The sequence below is a fragment of the Aspergillus uvarum genome (genome assembly GCF_003184745.1).
Source record: "Aspergillus uvarum CBS 121591 unplaced genomic scaffold BO82scaffold_68, whole genome shotgun sequence".
NCBI lineage: Eukaryota > Fungi > Ascomycota > Eurotiomycetes > Eurotiales > Aspergillaceae > Aspergillus > Aspergillus uvarum.
Genome location: NW_020291365.1, coordinates 194,750 through 215,842, shown reverse-complemented (window position 1 = coordinate 215,842; position 21,093 = coordinate 194,750). Strand labels below are relative to the sequence as shown.

Below are 21,093 nucleotides of genomic sequence, written 5' to 3'. Positions count from 1 at the left end.
AGGTTAAAAACCAAGCTCTTAAAATCTGTATTTGAATATATATTCTATTGTATATTTATGTTTTCAAAATATAACTTTCATTGGATTTTATTTTTATTTATATTTTACATTTTAAATACAGTCCAATACAGCTATATGGAATTAAATACATGACTAATCAGTTTCAGGCCATTTTTATTAGTCAATTTTTAACCGTTGAGTAATATACTGTATTGGTAGTGTATTAGGTAATTTAAATATATATATAATATAGATATTATATGTAATAATATAAATTACAATATATCAAATTATATAAAGATTTATATAGTATTTTATCTTTATACCTGTGTCTGTATTTTTTAACCGTTTTGCTTAAAACGGTTAACCGTCAGGTTAAAAAAATCCACTCTAGCTTTTATAAAAAAAGTTGTATATTATTATATATAACTATAAATACTACAGTCGGCTGCAGTTCTTTCTAGTCCATTTATTTTATTATTCTAATATTTTTTTTAGTTTTATTTTATTTTATTTATATATCTAGTCGGGCTCTGTCTAGGACTTTTTAATAAACTATTTCTAATATTATAAAATAAATAGATTATACTAATTAAAATATACCTTAGAATAAGAAGAAATAGCTGGAGAGCTATTTTATCTGTTTGTACAAAATTCTTTTATATATATACTAAGCTAGCGCTAGTTTGGTATATAGCATACGAGGCCTCAGGTGCCAACTGGTGCCTGAAGCCGAGCTCTATATCAGGGCCTTGGTCCCATAACATAAACCCTGGAGTGATTTAGTGGTCCCGCTGGTCGTACGGGAAGAGGCGCCACCCGTCTTGTCCCCACCAGTCAAATCTCTCCGCTGGCTTAAATTACACCCGGAAAAACGCCGAAGAACCCTTCAAAACACCGAAGGGAACACCGAACTAAACGCCGGTCATCCCCAAAACACGTGCGGCCCGCTAGTCTGACGCTGACCGCACCAGCAAACTCTCAACAGCTGACTGCTTACTCTCCAACCTATTCTCAATTTTCCCTCATCAGTCCAGGGACACCTATTCCTTTTCCATCCCTACTTCTTCGTGTCACCAGCACCGCAATGGCTGTGACTTCCGCTTCTCAAAGTAAGGCTGAGGGCCTTGGCCTTTATGCGCGGTTCGCCTTTGCCGGTGCCGTCTGCTGCTCGGTGACTCACGGTGCCTTCACTCCCGTTGATGTGTAAGTTATTAGTCGCGTTTACCTCCAGTCCAGTATCTATTATCCAGGGTAACTTACTAACATGCTTAAAGTGTCAAGACCAGGATCCAGCTCGACCCAGCGACCTACAACCGTGGTATGATTGGTGGTTTCCGGCAGGTGATCCAGAATGAAGGCGCAGGTGCGCTTTTGACCGGGTTTGGCCCAACCTTTGCCGGCTACTTCATGCAGGGCGCCTTCAAGTTCGGTGGTTATGAGTTCTTCAAGCAGCAATCCATCAACACCATCGGTCTGGAAAAGGCCCGTCAGAACCGTATTGCGGTTTATTCGGTCTCCGCCGCTTGTGCAGAGTTCTTTGCCTCGATCGCTCTCTGCCCGCTCGAGGCTACACGTATCCGTCTCGTCTCGGAGGCGGGCTTCGCCAGTGGCCTCGTTAGCGGGTTTGGCAAGATTCTCAAGAACGAGGGCATTGGTGCTTTCTACCGTGGTTTCGGTCCTATTCTTCTGAAACAGTACGTTGGGTCCAATGAGAGACTTATGACACACGGCAATGAACTGACATGGTATAGGGTGCCCTACACCGTGACGAAATTTGTGGCGTTCGAGAAGGTTTCCGAGGCTGTTTTCGCACGCCTGGACAAGTCCAAGCTGTCGAGTGGCGCCCAGACGGGTGTGAACTTGGGATCGGGTCTCATGGCCGGTTTCGCGGCGGCCATCGTCTCTCAGCCCGCTGATACCATGCTGTCGAAAATCAACAAGACCAAGGGTCTCCCTGGGGAGAGCACTGTCTCCCGTCTTGTCAAGATCGCGGCCGAGCTTGGCATTCGTGGTTCCTTCGCCGGTCTTCCCACTCGTCTGTTCATGATCGGTGGTCTTACTGCTGGGCAATTTGCTATCTACGGTGACATTAAGAAGGCTCTTGGTAAGTCTGATTATGTCCCTGGTTGATCACTAGAGCTGACTTTGTACCCTCAGGTGCGACGAACGGTGTGGAGATTGCCAAGTAAATACCTATTGTACTTATGCACATTTAGCATGTTCTAGACGGGAGGGTCAATGGTCAATGGTCCTCGGATAGAGATAGATGTAACCAGACCTATTGTATTCACTGCACTATCCTTTTCCGTCCCCAGCATAGATCATGTATTATAGCTTCGGCGATAAGGACAGACAAGCGCATTGAGGGGTATAACTAGAGACTGGGAATGTCTGCAGCAGCAAAGTATGCTGCATTTTTGCACAGTGGATAAATGCAACCTGAGGGATAAGGCGATAAGGGGTCGCCCCGCCATTTCCAAGGAATTCAGCCGGGAAGAGCCGTGTTGCCCCACCCGCTCCGCACAGAATAATGTTCTCTCAGGGACTCGCAGCGCTGGACAGAGAGGTGGGCTCCGACGAGTTCATTGTTGCGTTCGGCCCAATTGGACTTATCGCAGCAGGCGGATTCCTTGCGGTGACATATCTCCGGAGTCGTGAAAGCACAGGCGACATCGATTATCTTATTGACCCAGAATCTGCTGGGGACCAGCACATCCAGATTCCCCCGCAGAAGGCCATCCAGTCTGTTGCGCGCCAGAAGGGCTTCACTAACAAATGGATCAACGAGGACATGGCGATTTTCGTCACCAGAAAGGCCCGGCAAAGTCTCTTCGAAGCAGCAGAGAAACAGAATATCGTGCTTTTCAACGGGGAAAACCTCGAGCTGTTGGCTGCTCCCCTTGAGTGGGCACTGGAGCGAAAGCTGAGAACAATCCATACCGCGGACCGGGGTGGAAAAGCGGAGTACGACATGGAAGACGCACTGGCGCTTCTCAAGGAGCTGAAGCTACGCAACAAAGGCCCGCTTGACGAGGACTCGATCCGAAGGATGAACATGAACGGATTCGATGTCCTCCCGAGTCATGAGACTATGCAACGGGTGGCGCGGGCTTACCAGCAGAAATACAGTGAAGATATCTTCGGATCATATCAGCAGGACTATGGAAAGCGTTGTGGAGGCAGGATCTGGAAGCGTGCTTGGCTAGATTGTGTAGAGCCAGCCCGTGTTGGTGATAATATTACGCCAGGCCAAAAATGGGACTCGATCCATTCTCCTCGAGAACCGAATTTCCAATCGTATCCAGCTTCTCTGCTGGCACGGACGTTTTGAGTAGATCCTTGTCCATCGGGGCTACCTTACTCGTCCAGTCGGGCAACTCTTCCGCAACCTATGGGGGCCACGGGTCCTCTTCCGTCTCGCGGTACACATGTTTACCACTCCTCCATATACCGAGACTAAGTCGCCACTTGATCGCTCGGTGTAATTTCTCGACGATACACGCGAGTACTGCGTAACGCAGCGGATCGGGATCCTTCGGGTCTGGAATGTGTTGGAGCGTCCAGCTTGATTGATAAAAATAGTACTCTGTCTCGGAACCCATCAGAGTGTACTTGTCCGCCAGGAAGAGTGCGTAGAGCCGGTAGATGGAGCGCATTGGCGTGTCACGCATGCGCCAGATGGGGATGGCTCTGAGGTTATGCAGATCCCCAAAGAGACACTTCATTCTCCCAGTGCCGTTCTGTCCATCTTGAATGAGGGCTCTGGGGGAGAATGGGCCTGGAATATTGAAGTACTAGGATGGATACGGAACGAACATGCGTAGGAGCGTCAGCAAGGGGTGTTTGTTGTGTTGCTTGAGCCGCTGGAGACTAGCGCGTAGCTCCAGTAAAGACTCCCAGTGACGAAGGCACCACCGGAACGTCTCCAAAGAGAGATCTTGGGTTTTGGGCGACGACGTGGTGCCATCGGGGGAGATTGTGGAGTAGGGTGTGGAGGAGCGAAGAAGAAAACGGGGCGGGTTCACGTTCACAATCACGTGCACAATCACATTCCTGTTTGCCGGGTTTGTCATGTCTGCCATGTTTGCATGTGTCACTCCATCGCTTCGGCCCGCGGGAAAGCATCATTTCCTACTTCGTCATCCACATCACTGTACCTAGTACATACTGAAGACGCCTTTAGACGCCTTTAGGCCTATTGATAAAAGAGATGTCCTTGCTCCGCTTGCCAAATGACGTGCTGTTTATGATTGCCGACCTGCTGACTGCCAGAGAAGTGGTTCTGCTGCTGCAAAGTGATCCCGTCTACCAATTCCTCAACGGCTACCTACTCGCCAGATACCTCAGAACACGGGCCAGTGATGCCGATGCCATCAATAGTGCGGCTGCGCATGACGCAGACGAGGTCGTGCAACGGCTTCTGGACTCCGGCGTCGATGTGAGCTGGAAAACCACGTACTGGTCCTGCAGCAGCCCGGATCCCGATGCGCCATCTCGTCGGCAAATCACATCGGAGGCGCGGCAGACGTTCAAGCTGCATCCCCTCCTCTTTGCGGCGGGCAATGGCCGGACTAGCATTGTGGTGAAGCTCTTAGATCACGGCGCAGACATCAACACTAAAGATCCCGGAGGTAACAGCCCTCTCATGCTCGCCGCCTACCACGGTCACCTCGCGACCGTTCGCACGCTGGTCGAGCGAGGAGCCAATCTGCTGGCCGTCAATTCTGCGGGGGCCCGCGCGATGGGCCGCTCGGCACACCGACGCTTTGACGAGATCAGCGACTTCCTGGACGCCGCTCTTCAGCGCAAGTACCCGTCAATGCATCGGATGCGTCAAAAGGAACTGCACCAACTGCTGTGGTACGCAGCTCGGGACAATGACTTTGATCGTGTGCGGGATCTCCTTGCACGGGGCGCTGAGATTGACTATCAGATACCTCTACATGACACCACCGCCCTGACAGTTGCGATCGCCTGCGCGTCTCCGGAGATGGCTCAGCTCCTGCTGGAACACGGCGCGAGTCCGAATGTTTCGCTGTTTCCCAGGCCGGGACCCCCTCGACCTACCGATCCGACCCTCACATTGGGCCCGTTGGGCTGTGCCCTTGAGCGCGAGCAAAGTTACCGGTTCATTGAGCTACTCATCGAGCACGGGCTGACGTTGGCGATGGATGTTGCCCACCTGGAGAGAGCGTTGACTCTGGGGAAGCTCAATGAGTTTCGCTTGCTCGTCGACACGGGTGCGGACATTGTTACCGATCCGCGGATTGTCAGGCGCCTGTATCACCTTGCAGTCCGTTTGCAGCACGGTGATATTATGAATATGCTGTACTGTATGAGTGCCGAGTGGCTGGAAATTGACCTGCCGCTTCATCCACGTCCGGCTTTGACAACAACTGACAGGCGTTACCCGGAATCCTCTACATGATCGGTCCGGTTAAGGTCAGCTTTCTGGACAGTATTATCATGCGTGGGCAGCTTTCACTCTAGCGAACCAGTACAGTACCGGAGCCAAGGCATAGACCCTACACGACCCAGCTACCAGTTTGATCACACCTTAGGAGTATGCGGCTACTCCAGCATGCGCACAATGCTGCTTAGAAAGCCTATTTCAAATAGCACTTGCTCCCAGGATTGTGATTTAGGAAGGAGACTCCCGTTGTATGCTATTGATCCGACGAAAGTGAAAGTGGCCAAAGGAGGTCAGTGATCAGATCATGGAGTACCCGTGCACATGACCACCGTATGGGCGCTTGATCATCCTCAACATTCGATGGGCTTGGTAAGACAGGATCTATAGCCCGGGTCAGTCTTTTCTTAGGGTAAGCGACTTCATGGCCGGACTTCAGGAGACAAGAAGATACACGGGTGTCCACCAGCCTGGCGCAGGTCATGCGAACGATGCTGGACTTGGCAACGATAAATGCTGACGCGATAGAGAGGAACTCGCAAGTTCAACCTCCTCATGTAGGAGCCAAATAGATGCTAGAATAGTGCTGTCCGATCAATCGTGCTCGAGAGCTCCGATAGAACAGCTAGCCAGTGCATGAACCATTGGTTCTTCATGCATGCCAAGATTACCCAGCTCGCTAAGTCAATGACGTGTTGGATATTCTGACCCAATCTGCCACTGCTGAGATCATGGAAAACATGATGATCATGAGGAGGAAGATCGTGATGAGGATTACTGCTATCATATCAGGGTCCACATCCATGAAAGACAATTCCTTGGGGCACACTGCCGTACCGTGATTCGCATAGACTTTCTGCAGCGATAAACCCCTCTCATCCTCCCGCCTATTTTTCCCCGCCTATCAGCCCAATAAGCGTACTGCGAACAGGAATAGTAATGCCACGAGGGCTTACCCACCAACCACTCAGGAGCACCATCTCAGCTGCATGCATACATCGATATCGCAACCCTGCATCAAATCTCAATAATCGGTTTTTGCTTCTTTCCTCGTGCAGATCAGGTGACTCCATAAACGGGTGTTTTAGCGGGGGCATTCCCCGCCAGGTTTTGGTGTCTTACACACTCGCTGAACGGTTTGCGTTGCCTTGCATAACCTTGACCTGAACTTGTATAACCCTGACTTGAGCCAGTTTTCGCCCAGCAATTCCGCATCTTGTGGACAAGGGATCAAGACGCGGTTAAATTAAGATCATCTTCATCCTCGAAGATTCAAAGGCTTCGTGCATCACAGAAGTACAGGTAAGTTAGCAGGGGCCATCCTCGCCAGGTCTTGGTATCTTACACCCTAGCCAAAAGGTCTGGGCTGCCTTGAATTATCCCGACCCGAACCAGATCATACCGAGCGATTTCAGTCCTTGTGAAACGTGTGATCAAAGCGCATTTAAACCAGCCCGTCCTCATGCGCACCGATTCAAATGCTTCCTCCATAACTGGAATATGGAACAACGGCTCGACTACTTCGCCACGCGGCGTGCTGTATAACGGCTCTGAACCTCTGGCATGGGCCTTGTCTTCCGTTGAGAGAAACCAACCCCAGTTATCAAATCGCACCCACCTGGACACAGTGCAAGTGCAGGCTGAACTTGGTCCGCTGCTGCTCTGATCCATGTCCAGCGTGTTGTGCCCGACAGCCCGCTGTGGCCGAACGCGACGTCGCGGTACCAGACGTACGAACCCCCGCAGATCAAGGTCGTCGTGCAAGTAGGATGCGAGGAAGATGTTGCCACTGTCGTAGGTCTTGACACCTTTCCTCACGCTCGCAGATTGCTCAGGAAGCATGCAAGACCAGACGCACAGCTAACCCGAATATCAGGTTCAATATGCCAACGCGATCAGCTTGCCTTTCTACAGGGTCAACCGAGGCCACGGCATGACAAGTACTCAGGGCTAGTTTCACGGACTGAAATTGACATGCAACTCCTGACTGGAATCGAAATCAATGCAAATGGGGACTCGGCTCGCTTCCAAGGCGGCACGTTCACCCAGGAGGTGATGGGCGTGCTGTGGAAACAGGGCTATGTAGCAAGTCAGTTCCCCCACGCTCTCTTCCTACATTGCATCAGATAAGCCGAAAGGCTGACAATCTCCAGCCACTGAAAGCTGCGGCTGCGTCGGAATGGTCGGACTCGGTCTTGGCGGAGGCCACGGCCGTCTGCAGGGACGCTACAGGCTGGTCAGTGACAAGTACCTCGGCCTGAACGTGGTCCTGGCGAACGGGACAGTGATCACCGTGTCAGAAACCTCGCATCCCAATTTCTTCTTGGGGATGAAGAGGGCCGGGCACAATTTCAGCGTGGTCACCAGCTTCGAGCTGCGCATCTTCCCCCGTCAGGAGGAGACCTGGTACTAAGAACCTGTGGAACGAAGGCCAGCCAACCCAGCGGCCGACGACGTATGCCAACTACGCTTTGGGGATGGAGTCGCTGGAGTCGATGTATGGGTATGAACGCTGGCGGTTGGAGAGGCTGCGCGCGTTGAAGGGGGGGTATGATCCGGAGAATCGGCTCGCGTATTTCAATCCTATCCCTGTTCAGAGGGTCTGCGTCTAGTCTGGAGTGGGTGTACAACCGTGATGACATGGAATTATGCATGCATATCCGAGTACCGGGATTCACGGCATGACACCTTGGCCTGGGAGTTCTGGCAAGGCTGATTGGGGGATTTTCTGTTATTTCTTGCTTCGCCGACTCGCAGATCGGAGAAGGTCCGACCTTACCTAGGTTGGGCGATATAGTATGTGGTCATAAAAAAACTCTATGTTCTATCTATTCTAACTCTTCAGCCGGCGAGTGGATCGGGCTAGGGTTGACAGCACGGCTGTCAATTGGCGTGGGAGTCATCCACTATACCGCACCGCACATATATTTTCCTGAAATCTCCTGGGTCTGCGCTTACCAAGATTCCACCGGCGGGCAAGCAACGGGAAGCAAAACCAACCAGAAGAAAAGATATCATAATGATAATTTGGGAATAAAAACATGAGGTGAAGAGTAGAAGAGGAGATAGATGCAAGTGGACAACAACTGCAGCACCCAACCCCCAAACTAAGGAAATCGTGGGCCGACAGGCCGGAGATACCGTTCCCGGCATCAGCTCCGCGCACCACAAATCCCATCCGACGGGACTGTTGAAGCCCTAAAGAAGCAGCACTACGTCAACACCTGTCTCCGGCGTCTTATTGGCCGCTAACCAAGGAACTGTTGTTGTGTCGTGATAAGAGAAAAACAAAGGATGAGGGGTGGCTGGGCTGAGAACGCGACAATTCTTCTTCAAGTGGAGCCCTCGCCAGCATCGGATGGACCAGACTCGGCAAAAGCTCATGTCGATCGTCGATCGGAACTCCCCCCACAGGCCCATCGCGAACGAGATCAGCAGCCGAGCTGAGCTGACTTGCGGCAGATCCGCTCCCATGGATCTTCAGCTGAACAGGAAAACGAGGAAATCGAACTTGTTGTGTGCTGCCTGTGGGGGTGATTTGCTCTGGTGCGGCGGGGTATAAAATGTGCCGATTGTTCCGGGCGTGGTATGGCATTGGTGCCTGCCTTTGCATACGCATTCAACAACAAGCATTTTTTACAAACAACAACAACACCACCACCAAAACAGACAAGATGGCGCGAGACGAGGAACTCCTTTCTCTGTCCAGCTTCGGCGAGGACCTCATCGCGAGCGGCACCTTCTCCTCCCTGGACTCCCTCGACATCTTCTCTACCGCCACACTCACGAACCTGAAGCGCAAGCACCTAGCAGTCGCCCCCGATGTAGCACCAGCCCCAACCCAGAAGCTTTCCCCTCTGGCGGGCTGGACTACCATGTCTCGTTCACTATCAGCGGCTTCCCCGGAGGTCCCGCTTGCCCCCGCCAACGAGCTGATCATTGGCGGCGCAGTCGTCAACAACGTCGCCCTCGTGGTGGGGGAGTCAATCTCGAGCGATCCCGCGCCCGAGCACAAGGACCAGGATCTGTATAGTGATGTCAAGGTCCTGCCGGTGCCGGTCTCTGGGGTCCACCGAGGCGGGGGATCGCTTCTGGTCGCCTCGATCGGCAAAACAGCCGCGCCGCCCATGCTGCTGCTGCCGGCGAAGAACGATGCGGAAATCGCCTTCCCCGAGGCAGCGAAGCCGGTCACGCTGCCGGATGTCAAGAAGGAAATCACGGCCGCGAAGGGGGAGGTCGGGGCCGCTGCGGTTGATTCCTATGTTCTCAGTGGCGACATCAAGAACTTCTTCGGCATCAAGGGGCTGAAGGCGAAGCTTTACTCCTTCAGAAGCGAGGAGAGCAAGAAGAAAGAGGATGAGAAGAAGACAAAAAAGGGCGAGAAAGACGGCGACGAGAAAGAGGGCGCGGAGGCAAAACCTGACAAGAAGCTTGCGGTCGGATCGAAGGATCCCAAATCAAAACCCAAGAAAGAAAAATCGGAAGATTCCGAGACTAAGGGCAAGAAGGACGGAAAGGCAAAAGAAAAGAGCGACAAGGAAGATGAGCCGATCCAAGAAAAGGTCAAGCTGAAGGATATGGATTCCCCGCTGGGCATCCTCTTCCCCGAAATCGAGCAGTCGACTATCCAGAAACTTCCGCTCAAGAACCTGGAGTTTACCTACAGCAACAAAGAAAAGGACAGTCTGTTCCCGGTCGGATTGCGACTCGAGGGTGATTTGGACTTTAAGGATGGCCTGCAGTTTGTCTCGGACGGGCTGAAGAATGTCTTTGGTACCGACAAGGGGACAACCCTGCCTTCCAAGTTGCGGGTCAGCGCGTTGATTGCCAAGGAGCGAGACTGGAGCAAGAAGCCGAAGATTGAGGGCTTGGTTCTGCAGGCGTATGCGGATATGACGTTGCCGAGGTGGGATTTCCTGGAGTTTAAGACGGTAGGCATCGAGTTGTTGGTGAGGAAGGAGGAGAAGAAGAAGAAAAAGGATGACAAGAAGGACGGTGAGAAGGGTAAGAAGGGTGAGGAGGACGACAAGAGCGACTCGAGCAAGCAGAAAAAAGACGACAAAGATAAGGGTAAAAAGGGAAAGGTGCAGGATGCCCAGCCTGAAGAAGGTCCTGAGTCTGCATCCCTTAAAGTGGCAGCCAAGGTGAATGTGCTCGAAGTTGAATCCGGACCTAAAGACCTTGTGGAAGTTTCCAAGCCAAAGGAAACCGAGCCCAAGGCGCCGGATGGAAAGGTAAGCAAAGCGTGTCTTTACCTGCAACTCACCCGAATTCGCTAATGTTGGACACAGGACAAATTGTCCAAGGACGAAGGTAAGGATGACAAGAAAGACAAAGAATGGAAACTGGGATTCGGACTATTCGGCAAACTTAATATCACCAAACTGCCGAAGTCGAAGGGAACTCTGGAGGCGAGATACTGGATCCGGGGAGGTGACTGGAAGGACACAGGGAAAAAAAAGAAGGATAAGAAGGATGATAAGAAGGACGACAAGAAAGACGAGAAGAAAGACAACAAGAAAGACGGTAAAAATACAGACAAGAAGACTGACCGGGCAGTAGAAGATAAAGAGGAGAAGGCAGATGATAAAACTGTGGGAGATAAGAAAAAAGCAGACAAACCAGACTCTGATCTAACAGGCAAGAAGGACGAGAAGGCCGCGAAGAGCAAGAACGAGAAGGACGAGCAGGATGGTGGAAGCAAGTATGATTGTAAGTTCATCTCGCCCAGGTTGGGTTGAAGATAAAACTTACGTGGTCTGCAGTGCTCATCAATGTCGGCAAGTGGGATAACTTCTGCGGTGTCGCAAACCTGAGTGTAAGAATCTCCGCCGATTCTCAAAACATCACTCCCCCCTATGCTAACCTCTTATCCATAAACAGATGAAGAAAGCGGAACTGCGCGCCTTCTTCGAACCAGGAGAGTTCAAAAAGACCTGCACACTGACTGTAGAGGGCTCTCTTGAGTTCCCTCAGGGTAGCCTCGAGGAGGAGAAGAAAGACAAGAAGAAGGATCAAGATGGAGAGGAGCCAGATGGTAGCACAGAAACAGCAGAGAAAAACACCAAAGAGAATGCCAACCTGCCTTCAGACACAAAACCCAAGCCGTCAGCAGCGACTGAAGGCCAGGCCAAAGGAAAGGAGTCAAAGGGCGAAGACAAGAAGAAGGATGGCGACAAGAAGGATGACGAAGACAAGGAGAAGCCAAAGAATGCTACCTTGGAGATCAAAGGCCAATTGTCCAGAAGTAAGTCCATCTATGATTCTTGCTACAGCGGAGCTCTACTCATCCCCACACAGAAGATTATCATTTCGACGCCAAGGTGGGAAACTTGAAGCTCGAGTCTATCTTGAAGATCTACGCCCATATCCATGGAGTCGAACCAAAGACTGAGGGCATCCAGGACCACAATTTAACCTTCGAAGAGCTGCACCTCAACATTGGTCGGAAGCTGAATAAGAAGGTGAGTGAGAAGAAAGCAGACAAGAAGAAGGGAGATGAGAAGAAGGGAGATGAGAAGAAGGGAGATGAGAAGAAGGGAGACAAGAAAAAGGTGGATGAGGAGAAGGAAGATGAAACGAAAGAGAACAAGGGGCTCAAAGACAGCGAGAATCCTCTGACTGAAGCGAAGGGGTCTGCAGAGGAAACTGTTGCGGACAAATCCAGTCTGAAAGCTGAGGCCAAGGAAAGGAAAGAAGAGGCCGCTGCAGTGACTGACCTGAAAGGAGCAACCAAGGGTGACGAAAAAAGTGTCACCAAGAAGGAGGATGAGGAAGAAGAGACGGAATGGTCATTTGAACTATCCGGCAAAGTGAGCTTTAACGACGTCAAAAGCGTGCACGGCCTGATTAAGTACGACAGCACCGGCTTGACCATCGAAGGCGGGGTGGAGGATTACAAAGTGAAGGACGCTGATATTACCATCAAGGAGGCCCGGATTGATATATTCATCGGGGCAAAGCCCAAAACCGACAAAAGGCTAAAGGAGCACAGCAAAAAGGGCTCCTTGAATGAGTCTGACGCCGGTGGTGGCGAGTCATCCGTTGCGAAATCATCCAAACAAGACAGCTCGGGAAGAAAGGGGCTTGTCAAGAAAGATACCGGCAAAGACAAGGAGGTCCTTCTCAACCGGGCGAGCAAGTTCTCCATCAGAGGCAAGGTCACCTTCAGTGGAGTGACTGTGACGGTGGCCTTCCTCACCGAGCGTAAAGAGACAAACAAAAAGTCGAAGCAGGCTTCTGAACGCGAGTGGATGATTTATGGTCTGGCTGATACGGACCTCTGCCTGGCAGAGCTTTGTGACACGCTTAAAGGCACCCCCCTTGAGAACCTCAAGTTGCGGAACATCGCCGTGATCGCGGCATCTGGCGAGATCAAGTCGGTAAAAGAGCTGAACACCCTGAAGTATCCGATCCGGAAAGGTAGGTCGGCGATCGTTAAGCACGTTCTGGTCCCTTCCCTTTGACACAGGAGCCCTGACCTGAGCGTAGGAATCTCATTATGCGCGACTATACTACCCCTCGATGAGCTCAACACCCTTGCCAAAGAGAAGGTGGATGGATTAGTTCTATGTGCCACCATTCAGCAGAAATTGGACCTCAAGATCTGCTTGCCTTCGTCGATGGATGTGGGTTGCTCTCCCTTCGCCGGTTATCATAACACCCTAACGCATGTCGGTCGCAGATCCATTTTTCCCCAACCGTAACACTGGGCGATATTGCAGTCGGCATTGAAATCAGCAAGAACCCTAGTCTGTCGCTCGAGGGCGTTTTGACTATCCTGATGGAATCGGGCCAGGATCCATTAGTCCTCGAGGGAATGGTCCGAGCAGGGGTGCTGAATGCCTCCGCTTCGGTGTAAGTTATCTGGACTGAGGGTATATGAACAATGCTGACAATCTCTGTAGTGCGACTAAACAGCCCTGGGTGAATCCCTTCAACGTCAGCAAAGAGGTCACAATCGCAGACTTCCGGGTCGAGATACTAATCGAATATGCCAAGTTCCTGGAAGTCGGTCCCTCGTGAGTATTCAATGCATTCTATCTCAACGAATCTTCTTGCCCGGGAATGCTGATATGCGAAACCAGGAAACTCGGCCTCGGAGGGCAGCTCGAAGTTGGAGATTTCGAGGCCGGGGCAGCAATGGTGATCAGCCACTTCCCCGACGACCAACTCATCTCTGTCAACATCTCCGAAGTCGACCTCATCAAAATAGTGCAAGTTGCCGGCAAGGTGGCCGATATCCCGCAGTTGGAAATGATGACGGGAGCAGAAGAAACGTTCGTGTTCACAGACGCCAAGTTGTACGTCTCGACGGGGGCGACCATCGCCGACAAGGAGTATCCGCGAGGCATCTCCGGCGGCGGCAAGCTGACGGCATTCGGCAAGACGGCCGAGTTCGAGCTGAGCATCGGTGCTGCGGGACTGGACTTCAAGGGCGCGATCGACAATTTCAGCTTGGGCCCGCTCGTGGTCTCGTCGGCCAGTGGCGAACCCCGGGCGAGCATGGTGGCACTCATGACCAAAGAACAGCAGGTTGTTAAAATAGATGGAATGGTGACCTGCTTTGGAGTCGGGCTGGTTACCCTCGTGGACATCCAGCTGGGAACGGAGACTCCTTCGTTCAACGCCTACATCGCTGTACAGTTTACCAAAGCATTCACGATCAGCCTGCAGGCGACGACCACGGACTTTAGCAGTGTGCGTGACCTAGCCAACCAGGGCCTCGACTTCCAGGCCGAGATCCATGGCGATCTGTTTGACATGATCTGCGAGAGCATCAAGAACATGATCAAAACAATCGAGAAACTGGGCACGGATGGCATTGAGTCCGTTCAAAACCTCATCGGGGCCAAGATTGCGGAGAAGCAGGCCGAGATGGATCGGCTGGCAAAGGAGCTGGAGGATGCACGGGTAAGACTTGAGGCAAACCGTAGCCAGCGTCAAGTGGAGATCAAGAAGGAGGAGACGAAGCGGAAACAGGCACAGGATGAGATCGCGCGGTTGAGACAGAATTTGGCCACTGCTAAGAAGAACAAGTCCAAGGTCGAAGCAGAGTTGAAGCAAAAGGTGCAGCGGGCGGAACTGGACAAAGAGTCTCTGATTCAACGGAAGAGAAAGGAGTACAGCGACAAACTGGAAGCGGCCAAGGCGGAGGAGGCTCGAAATCGCAAGGAGCTGGAGAGGCTGAAGAGGGAACAAGCGAACCGATATGGAACGGACTTCCTGAAACGGGCAGAGTTGGCTAAGGGCGCCTGGTATGAGAAGATGGCGATCGAGAAGGCCTCCTGGGCGGAGGTCCAAAAAGCGTATTGGGCGAAATGCAATGCGAAGTGGTATGAAGTCCTTTGACACTGACTTTCACTGACTTTGAGAATATCAAGAGCTAACTCTAGTAGGTATAATTTTGTCCCCTTGGTAGGTTTGCATGCAAGAAAAGAGGATTTAGGACGGCCATACAGAGCAGACAGCTAATTCATGTTTACAACAGGCCGCGGCATTGGAGGCAGAGAACGCACGCCACGAAATTGTCAAGGCAGCTACTGCCGTTTACCATGAAACAGCCAAGGGATTTGATGCCACAATCAACTCCGATGCCTTTCAGGGCCTCGTCACCGGGATAGAGAAAGCAGCTGAAGCAGCTGAGAACGCTGCGAAGGGTATTGATAACATTATCAAAGGCGGCGGATTTGACGGTTTCGTGAGGGCGTTTGTAGAGACGGAAGACAGAAAGCTCCAGGCAGCGATCGACAATCTACATGCGATGCAGAGTGAGAATAGCAAGTATCAGAAGGCGATTCGGGATGCACAAGCCATCCTCGACAAGAATGGACCTAACCTGGAAGCCGAGATTCGAGCTGCGGATGAGGCAATCACCCGCATCCACGAAGACGCAGAGCTCGCGAAGCTCCAACGAGAGTACGACTATCGGCTCAAGGTTCATGAAGAGGTCCACAATGCCATCAAGCAGATGGACGCGGGGCTGGAAGCCCTCAAAAAGGACTGGCAAAACGGCATGCAAAAGCTCCAGGACTTTGTGAACGAGATTCAAAAAAAGATATCCTCCGTCTTTCACATCGAGAAGATCGTGGTTGGTGTCCACACTCATGCTCTGGTCAACGACAAGCCGCTCCTGTTCAAATTCCATGGTACGGTGGCTAATAGGAGTTTTGAGGTTGAGGCGGAGTGGTCGCCAAAGATAGCCATCGGTGACCTTTACAAGAAGGTAACCAACGAGATCTTGAAAATTTGCTAATCGGTTGCGTACTTCCCGAACGGCTCTCTCTATACACGAAGAGTTGGATCATGCTCCAATTCATGGTCTTTGATTAGTCCCTTTAGAGAGTATCAGGCGCGATAGCTAGAACTATCCTGGATTAAGCTATACAAACCGTCTTTTGCAGTGGAGCAGTGAGGTCTTAAGAAACGGATTTGGAATTTTAGTGCGCAGATTCCATACAGTCAAGGAGATGAAAGAATTGAATAGTTCATGTTGGTGACTGGTCATGAGCAAAATGAGCACATTCCAAAACCCAGAACCTATTTTTACCCACTCAGTCCTTCAAGCCTCAAAATCTTCTTCTGTTGAAGCAGATATAACGAGTATCAAGAAGGCCCATGATCTAGAGAACAACAACCAGTCTCCCTTTCAAATGAGGGTCCATATACTGGTCTGGAAGATCCATGGCCTCCTCAAGCTTCACCGTCTTCACGTAAGACCGGACCCCTTTCTTCGCGACGAACTCCATCATATCCGACAAGAGGCGCTGGTTTGCGACCAAACTTCCACGAATAACCAGCTCCTTAAATACCAGGTCGTAGGCCGAGAACTTAAAACCTTCCACGGGCAGCCCCAGCGGTACACAAACCCCGTGAGGCCGGAGAAGCTTAAGACTCCATTCCGTCGCGTCGACGCTGTCGGTGCAAACCAGCACGGCCCCCAATCCACTCCCTTCGGCAAACCCAACTACCTCCTTCGTGGCATGAGGACTATTATAGTCCACGACTTTACCGGGTTGCAGGTGAGCCGGTAGTTCACTGGCCAGCTGCCGCCCTTCGGGTCGGTTGTCAATCGCAATGGTCGGATGCCCTAATCCCGCCGCAAATTGCAGGGCAAGGTAGCCTAGACCTCCGACACCGATAACTCCAATAGGGAGGTTGGGGTCTACTCCTGTTTTCTTGAGGCTAGTCCAAACGGTAGCCTATGGTATATAGTTAGGCGGAAAACATGAAACCTTGGACGATGTTGTCGTCGACTCACCCCAGCACACATCAGCGGAGCAGCCTGTTCAAACGATACCCCATCCGGCAAAAGCACCGAAGTGGCTGGGTCGGCCACGATGTACTCCGCAAATGCCCCATCAGCATTGACACCAGCATTCTCCTTGTTCTCGCAGAAACGAGTATCAGGCTCGTCGGCCCGAAGGGGGTCGCGCGCAAGATCACAGCCTACGCACGCATGACAAGCCCCCCGAAAGTTCAGCATCCCAATACGCTGACCAGGCCCCCAACGGCCTGTCACATTCTTTCCGACCGCCACGATGGTTCCTGCGGGCTCATGCGATGGAGTCACGGGCAAGGGGGACTTGTAGACCCCGTTGTAGATCTGGTGGTCTGTGTGGCAGAAGCCGGCGGCCCCGACTTTGACCAGGAGCTGATCGTCGCTGATGATTGGGATCGGGATATCCTCTAACTTGTATGGGGCTCCATACTGATGAGGCATGAGATATAAAATGTCAGTGTGTTCGTTTGCGGACTGTCTGTCTGTTTAGGGAGATGAAGAAAATCTGAGCTGGATAGGTGAGCAGAGGGTGATGGTTACCTGCACAAGCCTGAGGGCTTTCATACTGTGAGAACCCATGATTGATCTTGCTATTCAAAACCGCGGTGATTGTGTAGGATGAAGAATATTGAGCTGAGCTGTAATGGAAGTTTAGGATACAAAGAAAGCTCACGGCGAGGCGAGTGACTCCTGCTATTTATGCTTAGGTCAACCCACGAGAGTTCTTCTACGCATCAAAGGCTGATCAAAGGGGGTACCGACCCTGGGTGTAGTAAACTCTGATTTATTTATGCTTCGGGAAGACCGTTAAACCAGAAACGTGAACTTTTGTATTGACACAATTGACCATCCTGTGAGGTTCAGCCTACAGCACTTCAAAGATTCATGTTCGAAGCCCTGATTCCTTTTTCCAAGAGATGACGATACCACACCAATATCACTCCACATATCTTGGATTTCTTTCACTACTAATCACAGACAGCAGTAACACATGTGTGCTCTTTTGTGCGAATTCATTTCTAGTCTGCATTCTATGAAGAAGACTCGACGTAAATCTGATTGATTCTCTAAGATCTGTGGTTCAACAGTCCCCTAATACATTCCCATCGTCAGAACTCTAGTCCTGCTTGGCCATTTCAATCGCAGGCTCCCAGCTCTGGCGCCTGGCCGTAAATACCTCCTGACTCGGACGAGATATGTTATCCCAAAGCGAGGCTTTGAGAAGTGTCTTGCCCAGGAAATCGGGGCTCTTAGTCAAGACCGGGCTACACTCGAAAGTGTTAGTGCAGGGAATAAGAGCAAAGAACTATTGGAGGCTGGTAACCGCGAAAACTTGCCTTCCACATTCGCTAATTGGCGCTAGGAGATTCAGAAACAGTATCTCAGTAAACCGCCGTTCGCTCGAAACTGCGACACCCAAGAAACACCTACCAGGACTACATTCCCACTCTGCGTGTGGTAATCACCGTAGCTCTTCAGAGACAGCCCTGATCCTTTGATCGTGATACCAGAGTCATTCAAGACGTAGTTCATGGATGAAGCTGGGCTTCATGGTCAACAATCACTGGGCGGTCCGAATCCGTGTTTCTTACCGCCCCCGGATCGCCCGCAGTTCCGACTAAATCACATGCAGATCAGTTAGAGTTGTGTTTCCCCTGGTACAATTGGTCTAGGAGACTCGACTCATCACTACCAGTGGCATCTCAACGACTGAGACGGTTGTTGCTGCAGCGACACTTGGATTCGCCCGCACAGGCAGTGTCCATCGTAGGGCATGCTAGCGTTAGAACCTGGGTATGCTGCAACGAGGTGGCGCGGAAGATATAGGAGTCAAAGTAAGCGAATAGTAGTAGAAGTGTTATTACCTATTGCAGGGTCGCTCTTATCATTGGCGTGGCCCCAGCCATGGGTGGATCCTGTGTTGATGCATTAAGTGATGAAGGAGCCCATCACCTTACGATTTCTCTTTCCTCGGTGCAGTGCTGCTGCACACGTCACTGAATGTCCGCCCGTCAAGGGGTACTACTCTATTGGTTCCTGGCTTATTCGTCGTGATTAGGGTCCTCAAAGTCTTCAGAAATCAAGATAAGGCTCGACGTGCATGCCCCACAGCGGCTGCGCTTCCACTTACCCTTATTACCAGCCTAAGCAGGACCACATTCGCGCGGTCGGAAACAGACGTGTACTGTTATCTTGGCAGCTCGAAGGGGGGTTTTTAGAGAGTTGTATTTGGCAATCACTACTGTGGTAGTCCATTGACAAGTTCACCGAAGTGGTCGCCCATAACTGACTCAATTTGAATTGGGGTAAGGTGAACAATGGAGCTCGTCAATAGCTCCTATTGTGTCACGTGACTTGGTTTCAACTATCACAGTCTTCTATGCGGACACTCGGACTATACGTTGCTATAATAAGCTCAGGAATGTGAAATATGATTCTATGCAATAAGTAGACAAATGTCACGTTCTTACTCTCTGCTGCCGGTAGAGGCATGCTGGTTACGGCAAAAGAAGAGCATGTTTTCCGGTCCACATCATCCTGCTAAACCTCGCCACGCCTCTTGTTAGTCTTTACGTTTTGCACCACACTACAGTGCACTCATCTCTGTTCAGGATAGATAACACCCTGATTAGCTTATATGACTCGGAGTTTCTATCACACAACAAGGTGCGAAGAATTAAGGGTCGGCTTTCAAGCACCGGACTTAGTTCAAGGCATAGACGATCTTATAGCCAGAAATCTCTCCATCGCGATACTCTTGGAATCCTTCAGGCACTGAATCCAACCCCTGACGCAACTTGGGAAGGCTAGGCTTGAGTGCACCTTTCTGCAACCAGGAAGGAAGCTTATCGAACAATTCAGCTGAGAGCTCATGATCGCTCTTGGAAGCCTGCATGCAACTTACGTGAGTATCTACTTGAGCCTTGACGGAGTGCGGTTCAAGATCAAGCCACTTACCGGCCATTTGAACTCGCCATATGTGTGATCCTTGAAGAAGGAGGTCCACACCAACACATCCGTAACCCGAGTCCCGGATGCCACCTTCTCGGTATTCGCTTTGCCAGGTCGCACGGTGCACAGGGACCCAGTTTCCGTCTGGAAAGCGCAAGAGGCCGTCGACGACGATGCGGGATTGCCGATCGTATCAAAGGCGTAGCTGAGCGTGGGAGCCACCTTCTTGATCTTGTCGACGACCTGATCATCTTTATAGTCGAGGACGTGTCGGGCGCCGTGCGAGCGCACGAGTTCCGCGTGTTTGGGGCTACAGGTGGTGATGACCTCCAATCCATACATGGTGGCCAGCTGAATGGCGTAGAGACCAACGCTTGCTATGAAGGCTCGGTTAGTTGGAAGATGGGAGAATGGAAAGACTAGACACATACAGCTGCCACCCCAGATCAGCACGCTGATACCCTTCTGCTGGTTACAGTCGATTCCCAGGCAGCCCTTGGAGAAGAGCGCTAACCATGCGGTCGCGGCAGCCAGAGGCACAGTGCTCGCATGCTCACGCGAGATATTGCACCCTGACACTGGATACGAGATTCTCTCGTCGGCCAGGGTGTACTCACTGTAAGCGCCGAGACCCGGAGTCTCGCCTTTCATGTTCGTCAGCTCGGGATTTCTTTGCCAGATAAGCTGGATTTCTATCAGCCATACCACCCCAAATCAAACCAGCGATGATATCACCCTTCGCGTACCGTCGCACGGAGCTGCCGACTTCGACCACTTCGCCGACAAAATCACAACCCAGGACAGCGCCATCGCCAAAAGCGCGGTTATCCAACGATTGCACTGCTGTTCTGTTAGGCACACTTTTGCTTCAACACTATGCACGAGCTATGGTGGGGGCTTGGGGGCAAAGAAAAGGGACGATAAGATATTGACTCATTGGGAAGAACATGCCGTCTGTCGGATTCTGTGCAGCATGGCTGATCTTCACTAGGACCTGCGTCTTGTTTGGTTGCGGAATGGGAATTGGCTCCTTGGAGAGACGGAGAGACTGGGGGCTATCCTCGCGGACTACGAGTGCCGACATGGTTGGGCTGGAAGTCATTTCGGCGATGGATGTTTCTGCGATGATCTGGTTCAGCTGACTTTCCGATGTTTTGATTCTCCAAATTGTAAGATAACCTTGACGACGCTGAAGCGATGATGGATGTATAAATAAGGTTAAAAATGTGAGGTGAGCATTTGAGTGACGACATAGCGGGCTTCTGACGCAGGATATATATTATAGCGTGATAGGCAAGAACCCGACACAGTCATCTTGATGGAAAATCTGCAAGAAGCCCGAAGAGACGAAACATGTCTCACACGATGACCAACAAGTAATCAGTGAGTATGACCTGTGAAATACTGTTGCATGAATAGATGGGTGGAGGGGTTGTGGGCGGGCGCT

General features: G+C 51.3%; 7 protein-coding genes across 7 annotated transcripts; 4 read left to right on the top strand and 3 right to left on the bottom strand.

The window, feature by feature from the left end:
* Positions 1–803: 803 nt before the first annotated feature.
* BO82DRAFT_344974 (putative mitochondrial phosphate carrier protein (Ptp)) lies at positions 804–2,192 on the top strand (the record flags this gene model as incomplete). The annotated part of the gene is made up of 4 exons (XM_025633682.1): positions 804–1,206; positions 1,278–1,697; positions 1,755–2,107; positions 2,161–2,192. The coding sequence occupies exons 1-4, from the start codon at positions 1,088–1,090 to the stop codon at positions 2,190–2,192; spliced, it is 924 nt and encodes a 307-aa protein (XP_025487678.1). The 5' UTR covers positions 804–1,087.
* Positions 2,193–2,533: 341 nt separating this feature from the next.
* On the top strand, positions 2,534–3,488 carry BO82DRAFT_378051 (uncharacterized protein; the record flags this gene model as incomplete). Its single annotated transcript, XM_025637616.1, has 2 exons — positions 2,534–3,131; positions 3,373–3,488. The coding sequence occupies 2 exons, from the start codon at positions 2,534–2,536 to the stop codon at positions 3,486–3,488; spliced, it is 714 nt and encodes a 237-aa protein (XP_025487677.1).
* Positions 3,489–6,875: 3,387 nt separating this feature from the next.
* On the top strand, positions 6,876–7,826 carry BO82DRAFT_406229 (FAD-binding domain-containing protein; the record flags this gene model as incomplete). The annotated part of the gene is made up of 4 exons (XM_025639554.1): positions 6,876–7,040; positions 7,091–7,207; positions 7,313–7,502; positions 7,567–7,826. 4 exons carry the CDS (start codon positions 6,876–6,878, stop codon positions 7,824–7,826), a joined length of 732 nt encoding a protein of 243 aa, XP_025487676.1.
* A 1,261-nt stretch (positions 7,827–9,087) lies between these two features.
* On the top strand, positions 9,088–15,879 carry BO82DRAFT_344968 (uncharacterized protein; the record flags this gene model as incomplete). The annotated part of the gene is made up of 14 exons (XM_025633681.1): positions 9,088–9,849; positions 9,961–10,497; positions 10,705–11,007; positions 11,157–11,231; positions 11,297–11,660; positions 11,714–11,967; positions 12,175–12,442; positions 12,512–12,835; positions 12,905–13,041; positions 13,098–13,270; positions 13,321–13,434; positions 13,501–14,748; positions 14,812–14,830; positions 14,904–15,879. The coding sequence occupies 14 exons, from the start codon at positions 9,088–9,090 to the stop codon at positions 15,666–15,668; spliced, it is 5,343 nt and encodes a 1,780-aa protein (XP_025487675.1). The 3' UTR covers positions 15,669–15,879.
* A 156-nt stretch (positions 15,880–16,035) lies between these two features.
* BO82DRAFT_368542 (alcohol dehydrogenase GroES-like domain-containing protein) lies at positions 16,036–17,135 on the bottom strand (the record flags this gene model as incomplete). Its single annotated transcript, XM_025637128.1, has 2 exons — positions 16,036–16,614; positions 16,674–17,135. The coding sequence occupies 2 exons, from the start codon at positions 17,133–17,135 to the stop codon at positions 16,036–16,038; spliced, it is 1,041 nt and encodes a 346-aa protein (XP_025487674.1).
* A 676-nt stretch (positions 17,136–17,811) lies between these two features.
* BO82DRAFT_406226 (uncharacterized protein) lies at positions 17,812–18,227 on the bottom strand (the record flags this gene model as incomplete). The annotated part of the gene is made up of 3 exons (XM_025639553.1): positions 17,812–17,959; positions 18,019–18,053; positions 18,126–18,227. The coding sequence occupies 3 exons, from the start codon at positions 18,225–18,227 to the stop codon at positions 17,812–17,814; spliced, it is 285 nt and encodes a 94-aa protein (XP_025487673.1).
* Positions 18,228–19,164: 937 nt separating this feature from the next.
* On the bottom strand, positions 19,165–20,748 carry BO82DRAFT_319713 (zinc-binding alcohol dehydrogenase family protein; the record flags this gene model as incomplete). Its single annotated transcript, XM_025632687.1, has 5 exons — positions 19,165–19,584; positions 19,653–20,023; positions 20,078–20,290; positions 20,352–20,494; positions 20,594–20,748. The coding sequence occupies 5 exons, from the start codon at positions 20,746–20,748 to the stop codon at positions 19,399–19,401; spliced, it is 1,068 nt and encodes a 355-aa protein (XP_025487672.1). The 3' UTR covers positions 19,165–19,398.
* Positions 20,749–21,093: the final 345 nt, after the last annotated feature.